Genomic DNA, 8,682 nt, shown 5'->3' with positions numbered 1-8,682 from the left:
CCTTGGATACAAGGCATCACAACAGCGCACTGTGGCAGTACGATGGGCTCATTTTGCTTGGAGACTGGGTATGGGGAAGGAGTAAAATGTGCCTGTCAGATTCCTTCCTACCTTCACTTTCAAGATAATGTTGAAGCTTGATGTCCTGGTTAGCTATCAGTCTGAAAGCAGTGTGATGAAATACTGACTTGAGTTTTCCTCTGGGACAGAGGTCATACAGATTTGAGATCCCCAGCCACTGCATGGTCATAGCCATGCTGCCCTTCTCACTTCCATCCAAACCTGCCTGGCCCCAATCCACAAGCATTTTGAAACCAAGTTTCTAAAAACCAGCCATTTATATCTGCTTAGGTAAAGTTACAGGAGTTTGTTGGTGTATTTACAAGTGGGTTTGTCCAGATATATACTATAACTTAGTGTCTGTATTTAATATTGACAACCAAAAAATATATAAATATCTTCCATCTATACACAGCAGGGCAGGAGTGTCCGTGTCTTCAGCAGTAAGTTCTCAGCCTCCGAGGTCCTTCTCATGGTGTTTGTCTGGCCCTCAGTGCACAGGAGACCTGAACCTGGCAGCCCAGCCTGGCCCTTCCCTCTCCTCCCTGCACTCCAGTGCTTTCAACTGGTCTCAGGCAAGGAAAGATTAATCGAGTGGTTGGTTGAGTTGGAAGAGACAGGAATGGGCGAATCCTAAATGGAGCCTGGACCCCTATGGTGTCGAGATCCAGGCCTGCAGAAGTGGGTGGCAGCTACCGCCTCCTGCGGTAAAGCCTCCTAGCTCATTGTTCAGTATTAGTGTGTCCTTGGCCAAAGGTCCAGCCCTACAGATTAGCTTGGCAAAGAAGGCATGTGTCTGGACAGGGCGTGGTCTCCACCCTCAGGCACTAGGCCAATCAAGGTGAAGACTACAGTGTGGAGATAGGAGAGTGGCTGATAAAAAAAAAATAATAACAAAATCAGTAATAAAAAAATTATAAAATCTGCTGCTTATCTGAATAGATCTGAGCAACAGTCTTGCTTTCATTAAAAATTCTGGAGCCATCAAAGTCCTGAATATTCTTCTGGACTTCATTGCTGACTGAAGAAAGGTGCCCAGGCCCGGCTCTCCCGAGATCTGTCAGTTTGGAAGAGGTCTCATCTAGCTGCCTGTGCTCCAGAGAGATCCTCGGGGCTGCTGGGAGCAGGCGGGGCTGGCTGTGGGCTCCTCACACTTGGGAGTCAGCCCCCAGAGGGTGGAAGAGCTCCTCAGGTGTCTTGTCGCTCTGGCTGGCACCCCCCTGCCGGAAGCCGGAAGCGATCTCATCGAAGGTCCGGCCTTTGGTCTCAGGAACTTTGAAGTAGGTGAAGATGAAGAAGAGTACCAGCAGCACCGTGAAGATGATGAAGACGTAGGGGCCACACAGTTGCTGGAAAAAAAACACACACACACACACACGCACGTCACCCGCCAGCCTGGCTAAAAGGACCCTGAACCTTTGGTCTGAAGAAGGGAACTGCTACCAGCCACCCAGAAGTGCTGGGAAAACTGAACCAAGGGGAGGGAGAGCCTGGACCGGGCGGCCCTGCCAGGTGACCTGGGCTTCTGGGCTATCTGTCATATGACTCGGGCCAGTACATCACATAGCGCGCTAGCTCCCTCCATGGAGTTGAGTGATGGAGGACAGTGGTGATGTGGCTCACCTCCACATATTGGAAGCACATGCCCACGATGAAGTTTGAGGTCCAGTTAGAGAAGCCAGCCACAGCAACAGCAGCAGGTCGGGGCCCCTGGCTGAACAGCTCGGCCACAATGAACCATGGAATAGGACCGGGGCCTACTTCAAAGAAGGCCACAAAGCCAAAGATGGCCACGATACTCAGATAGGACATCCAGGGCAGCTGCTCCTGTTGAGGGAGAATGGGTGAGGTTAGGTGGGATGTGACAGCTTCTCAGGAGGAAGAGAAGCTGCAGAGGGGCAGGCCTGGGGTGACTTGGATAGGCTTACGTTGGAATGTTTGGGAAGGACAGGGGATGTGGCCTTGCTGGAGGTGTGTCATCCTCAGTAAGGACCCCAGCAGCAGGCCTGCCTTCCTGCTGCGAGCTCTCTAGCATCATGGCTGTGGACTCTGCAACCATGAGTCCCCAGGTCAAATTGTTTTTATAAATTGCATGGTGTCTTATTACAGCAATTAGAAAAGCAACAGACACACCCAGGTACCCTATGCAGGGTCTCGGTCTCACAGGGGTCTGTCTAGTCCATGCCTGTCCTTTAGTGCTCTTGGACTCCATGGTGCTTTTCCTTGTTGGGTGAGACTCAGGAGGGTGTGTGTGTGTGTGTGTGTGTGTGTGTGTGTGTGTGTGTGTTGTCATAGTGGTTAGTGTTTAGTGACAGACTAGGGACCAGCTGACCTAAGGTCAATTCTTAGCTTCATTCCTTATCCAACACGGGACTTTAAGTAAAATGGGAAATGCAAGGTAAACATCTCTAATCTGAAAAACCAGAAATGCAAAATGCTTCAAAATCTGAAGCTTTTTGAGCTGGTCACATGGTTCCAGAAGGGAAAATTCCACCTGACCATGTTTGATGTTAGTCAAAATATAGATATGATAAAAATACCATTTAAATCTGCCACCAGCCTGTGTGTAGAAGGCACATATGAAACAAATGAATTCTACTTTCATATCTAAGTAACTCATTGAATATATGCAAATATTCACAAAGGGTAGTCCTTCAGAGAAGCTCAGTTCCTGGTTTGGAGAATGGAGGCAGGTGTGTTTGTGCACCGCTGTGGTACTGAGGGGACCATTATATGGCTGAGGGTTGCTCTGGAGATGAATTGAGGCTATAGAGGTAAAGACTCTACAAGGTTCAGCTTTAGGCAAGGCACTTTCACATGGAGATGAAAGTTTGGGTCTACATGTGCAGGATGTCCCAAGTCCCCAGGCAGGGAAGAGGAAGATCAAGATGGGAGGAGACAACCCGAGGGTCAGATCCCAGGCCAGAGACACACTGTATGGACAACCTAGGCTGGGTGCAATGTGGGCAATTTTGGGATCTAAATCCAGGTGAAATCTGCAGTCACGGCACCTTGAACATGCCCGTTGTGTCTAAATCCAGGTCCCCAGCACTCACCAGCAGGGCCAGGGCGATGGTCATGAGCACAGCACAGCCCGCCATGCCAGCCAGACCAATGAGGTGCAGGGTCCGACGGCCAGCTCGCTCCACGACGAACAGCTGTGGAAAGGAGAAAGGCATGCTCTCTCTGTCTGGTGCCCCTTCAGAGGCCCACCTCAGTAGCTAAATTTAAGGCAACACACACACTAGTAGGGGAACACCTTTCCCCACCAAGCTCTAGCTTGGGGGGCTTGTAGGGACCGAGGGAAGGAATATGCCTTCTGAGCCCAGGGTACGGGGTGACAGGTACTGGAGATCAGAGAACTAATGTATACTGGCTGTGACCTTGGGAGAGCACTTGCCTTCTCACCTCCCTGGGCATCTGAGTCAGCTGAAAGGTATGAGTAATGAGCCTCACAAGTTTACTGACATTTAGTCTATCTAGCTCCCACAACAGGCTGCCATTGTGTCCTGATGCCCTGAACCGGACCGGATCCTGGCTGCTGACCAAAAGCACGACTTACCGACACCACAGTGAAGGCCGTGTTGACGATACCCGAGCCGATGGTGGCATACACAGGCTGCTGCACACCTGCCTTCTCGAAGATGCTCGTTGAGTAGTAGAACACCTGCCAGAAAGGGAGATCGTTGGAGACAGAGCCACCATGTTTATGGCCTTCTCCTTCCGCTGTGCTAGTTACCAGTGGGTGTGGGACCCAAGGTGAATGAATAAGTGGGTATGTGTATGTATGTGGAGGGGGATGAGCAGTACCCAGGCAGGTAAATAACTGCTGCAGGTTGTGTACCCGTGGGCAGACTAAAATAATTTTCCTTGGGCCTCAGTCATGGTGCACACTGGAGCCTGGACTTGGCTGGGGCCACAGGAAGGGGTAGGTGGGGCACTCACAGCATTGATGCCCGACAGCTGCTGGGACAGCTGCAGCACCACGGCGATGAGGATGGGCTGGCGGTAGGCGGGTGAGCGGAACAGCTCCAAGATGGTGACCTTCTTCTCCCGCATCATCTGCCGACCCTCTTCTTTCATCTCCTGCAGGTCTCGGGTCACATCGGCTGTCCCTCGAAGCTTTTTCAGCACTGGTGGGACCGGAGGGAAGGTGGGGTGTCTCAGAGTGGGGAAAGGCCTGAGCTCAGGGGGGCAGGGAGGAGGGCAGGGCCCAGCCCGTACCACTCTTGGCCCGGTTCTCCTCGTTACGATTGATGAGCAGGAAGCGGGGGCTCTCAGGGCAGAAGGGCAACAGGATACACTGTAGCAGGGCTGGGATGAAGATGACACTGAGCAGTAGAGGCCACAAGTCTGCATTGCCCATGATGGAGTCTAAGCCGAACACCTGGACAAAGAAACTAGGACTGTGAGTGCCCTGCCCTGGCCCTACTCCAGCATCCACCCCAGCCACCAAGCGGGCCTTCCCTGCCCACCAGCTGCTGGGCGAGAGGGAAGGACCTCTCTGACCCCATTCTCGAATCTGCAAAACCAGCTCAAATTATACAAGACAAGGGAAGGGCTGGAGAGATGGCTCAGCAGTTAAGAGACCCGACTGCTCTTCCAGAGGTCCTGAGTTCAATTCCCAGCAACCACATGGTGGCTCTCAACCATCTGTAAAGAGATCTGATGCCCTCTTCTGGTGTGTCTGAAGACAGCTACAGTGTGTTTATATATAATAAATGAATAAATCTAAAAAAAAAAAAAAAAAAAAAAAGACAAGGGATAAAGCCACGTATAAATGTGTCTGCACACATGTGGGGGTTGCTACTCTGGCTGTAGGACTAAAGGGTGGGTGGAGGGACCTCTAGAAGAGGAATACCCTACCCATGAAGGCTTCTAGGCCTGGAAGCCCAAATGAAGGCCAAGGGCTCTAGCTGTAGGCGGGTGGGCCTGGGGCTCCTGTGTGCTCTGGGATCTGCCTACCGTGAGGCTGTCCTAGGCAGGGTTGGGTAGAAAAGCTCTGCTCGACTGTGACCCGAGGGACAAAGCTGTGCCAGAGGCAGTGCTGGTCAGGTAGACCCAGACTGGCTTACCTGGGCAATAAGGATCCCAACGACGATGCCCAGCTGGTGCAGGGTGCCCAGGGCTCCACGAAGAGCTGTGGGTGACACCTCCCCCACATACATGGGCACAAAGCCGGTGGTCAGGCCACAGTACACTCCAATGATGAAGCGGCCCAGGATCAGCATCTCAAAGGACTTGCCCAGTTTGGAGAAACCCATAAGCACGGCAGACACAAAGGCCAACAGGTTCATCATCAGCATGGAGTTCCGCCTGGGGATGGGTCGCAGGTTAGCCAGCTCCCAGGACCCCAGGACCCCAGGCTCCCCAGGGATGAGGCCATAGTCAGGGATGTTTCTATTACCAGCTTCCCCCAGAGCTCCCCATGCAGAACGACATGGGCTGGCGTCTTTCCTGCTTACCTGCCAAAGCGATTAACAAAGAGGCCCACAGAGAAGGAACCAATCATGCCCCCGACAGAGAAGATGGCCACGGAGAGAGACCAGAGTGTGGTGAGTGTGGTGGATGGGATGGACTCTCCATAGCGGTGGTTCCATGTTTGATTGTAGAACTCCTCAATTACCTGCAGGGAGAAGAGCCTGGGTAGGTGTGGCCACCTCACCACAGATGCCAGAACTTGGCTCTGCTGCAAACTACTGTGTTCTCCAGCCAGCTCTCTTCTTTGTATAGGTTCAGTGTCCTCCTCGGCTCTCTTCCTAAGTTGTTCAAGACTCTCTGGGGAAGATGGCCAAGGATGACAGCTGGCTTTGGGCACAGAGCAGGAAGGTACAGGAAAAGAAATGCTTCTGCCCAACTGGCCCCTTTCAGATGGCTCCCTGCACACTCTAGGCCACAGCTGTATGTAGGCCCTGGGCCCTATCCCAACCCCCTGCCAGGGAGGAAGGGCAGCTGGACAGACAGGTTATGCCATTCTTGAGCCTGTAGGAAGTGTACACTCACTGACTCTGCATTTTGAGCCTGCAGGACTAAGGGACACGCTCCAAGGCACACTGTCACTTCTGTCTCCCAGGCCCAGCTCCCCTGTGGCTGGCTGGAAACGCCACCTGAAGGAACCAAGGCCTCCTTTCCTTTCCAGGTGCTCATCTGGGATGTTCAGGGAAAGGCCCTAGGCAAGAAAGTGGTTCCAGGAACTGGAGAATCTGTCCTGGTGTGGGCTTGCTCATAAGCCCTGCCCCCACAGAGGGCCTAACCTAGTGCCAAGGATATGGCCATGGGCAGGTGGCACTGGTTCTGACACACTCACCACTGTCAGGCAACACTGACAACACCCAGTGCCACAGGCCTAGCCGGACCCACCCAGCGCATATGCAGCCACAGACAGGCCCAAGTACACACAGGGAAACAACTTTCTGGTCCACACCCTGACGTGACCCAGCATAGCTTGCATTTCACTTCACTTTTTTTCTTTCTTTCTTTGAAACAGGGTCTCAGGAGCTCATAGCAACCCTCCTGCCTCAGCCTGTTGAATGTTAGGATCATAGATGTGAGTGGCTGGGCTTGGATCACATGTACCCATAAGGCTCCCGGTTTCGGCCAGCCACAGCCCCTCCTCCACCATCACTTGTAGCGTACCCAATCCCCACACTGACACAGGTGTACACTGCATGCCCCTGTGCATGGAACAGCACGTGGTCTGCACAGCCACTCGGTATCCAGTCCTGGTTCTAAACCTCAAGTATGGCAGAAAGGAAGGAGTGCAGAAAGGAAAGCAGTAAAAGTGTGTGGAAGTGGGGCAGCCGAGGTCGGTTGCCCTGGTCCTGGGCCCTAGTCCCTCCTCCTCTTTACCCCTGCTCTGTCACAATGGTTTGTGGGTCAAGTCCAGAGACAGAGCAAGCCAGGCTCGATTGGGAAAAGGCAGCCTAAGCACATACTGTATACAGAGTAAGCACCTGCTGTACACAGGGAAGCCAGGCAGCACAGGGATCAGAAGCTGGTTCTGAATGGGAATGCAGTCGAGTTCTCATCCCAGCTCACTCCTTTGCTCCGGGCTACTGTGGGCATGGTGAGCAGCTGTGAGCTCCAACCTCCTCCTTCTCTAACACCGACTTCGGCATTGCGGTCATGCATCACTTAAACGGGGCCCACTCTCTGAAATGTGTTATTAGAGTGCATTTGGAATAAAACTAAATGGTGTGGGTCATTCAGGGTTCTTGATGCAATTAAGGGATGGCAAACATGAGATACCCCAGGATGCTGCCCTGTGTTTAGGGTGTTTTAGGGCAGGCTGTTCTAGTCTGTAGAAGGAACTCACTGTAAAATTATGATTAAAAAAATAAACCCAATAAACTAATGATAGCTACCTACTTCTGTTACCATTTATAATTTTTGAAAATTTTGTTCTAAAGTCTATGTGTTTATCTGTATGTGGGTATGCGCACCTGAGTGCTGGTGCTCATGTGGGCCAGAAGGGGGCGTCAGATTCCCCCAGGGCTGGAGGTATAGGAAGTTGGCAGCTGTCTAAACCTGCACGAGCAATCTGTCTTCTGCACTGCTGAGCAGTCCCTCCAGCCCCTATTGTCATATATGGTATTGTTACTTGAACATGACCGTGTGCTAGACATGTTTCTGTCATAGTGAAGACTAAAACTTGGGGTCCTGGGTACACTAGGCAAGGGCTCTAGTGCTTGCCTGTTTAGCCCCGTGCTAAACTTTAATGACTGGCAGCACAGTGGGTACATTTACAGACCCATGAGTAACGCTGTTATGCCAATGTTGCTGGATCACAGAGCTACTCTTTTCTACCTGGCTTTGTTTTGCGGTGCTGGGGATAAGCTCAGGGCCCTGCACATATTGGTCACATGTTCTACCACTGAGCTACTCTCCAGCTGTTACAGCATGGCCAGTCTGCACACACTGTCACGGAAAGGTCTTTATGTGTGGCACACACTGCTTCCTCTACAGTGCCAGAAGAAACTGAGGAAACACACTTATGGTACCTACACCACATGGTACTGGCCCCAGTTCAGTGAAAGCCACTGTCAAAGTCTGACTACACTTTCCCGCCATAATTCAACATCGAGGGCCGTACCTCGCTAATCCAGCCTCTGCTCCGATGGCCATCTTCCACATGTTACCTCCCTTCTTGCTGTCACTCCTGCCTCTGAGATCCAGCCCAGATTTCCAGACTCCCAAGAGTTTGTCCTCCCTGAGGTCAGGACCAAAGCCAGTGGTAGGGGTATCTTGAGTCAAAGGGTCCTAGGCTCTCCTCCTAGAAAACGTTGGTACTTCAGGGGTCAGAGACCGGGCCAACTCTGGCAAACAGAACAAAGTGCTTGTGTTCTTCAAGGGATGCACACCCCAGAGAGCGGCTGGCATGGCCAGGCCCGTTTATCAGGCCCTACAGAGGACAGGCTGTTCTGAGTAAGGGAGCCACACAGATAAAAAAAAAGTGCCTCTCCAGGGCCCACGGCTGGGAACTGGGGCTCTTTCCCTTTGGTTGTGGAGGGTGACCAAGCAGATCCACAAGCAAAACTGAAGGGTAACGGGGGCCATGTAGGCAAAGCACTCATACACATAAAAAATTTTTTTTGAGATGGGTCTGTCTATGTAGTCCTGGCT

At 52.1% G+C, this 8,682-nt stretch overlaps 1 protein-coding gene across 1 annotated transcript in view; it reads right to left on the bottom strand.

Annotated features, from left to right (window-relative positions):
* Positions 1-322: 322 nt before the first annotated feature.
* Positions 323-8,682, bottom strand: part of Slc2a1 (solute carrier family 2 member 1) — a 28,221-nt gene continuing 19,861 nt past the window's right edge. The window contains exons 3-10 of the mRNA NM_138827.2: positions 5,526-5,686; positions 5,136-5,376; positions 4,285-4,447; positions 4,006-4,193; positions 3,623-3,727; positions 3,117-3,218; positions 1,684-1,887; positions 323-1,409 (exon numbers count right to left, since the gene is read on the bottom strand). Of these exons, the coding sequence (NP_620182.1) occupies positions 1,209-1,409; positions 1,684-1,887; positions 3,117-3,218; positions 3,623-3,727; positions 4,006-4,193; positions 4,285-4,447; positions 5,136-5,376; positions 5,526-5,686 (1,365 nt within the window). The 3' untranslated portion in view covers positions 323-1,208. The remainder of the gene's footprint in view (positions 1,410-1,683; positions 1,888-3,116; positions 3,219-3,622; positions 3,728-4,005; positions 4,194-4,284; positions 4,448-5,135; positions 5,377-5,525; positions 5,687-8,682) is intronic.

The sequence above is a fragment of the Rattus norvegicus genome, chromosome 5, assembly GCF_036323735.1.
Source record: "Rattus norvegicus strain BN/NHsdMcwi chromosome 5, GRCr8, whole genome shotgun sequence".
Classification (NCBI taxonomy): domain Eukaryota; kingdom Metazoa; phylum Chordata; class Mammalia; order Rodentia; family Muridae; genus Rattus; species Rattus norvegicus.
The sequence above is the reverse complement of the archived record's forward strand: the minus strand, read 5'-3'. Positions and strand labels throughout refer to the sequence as shown.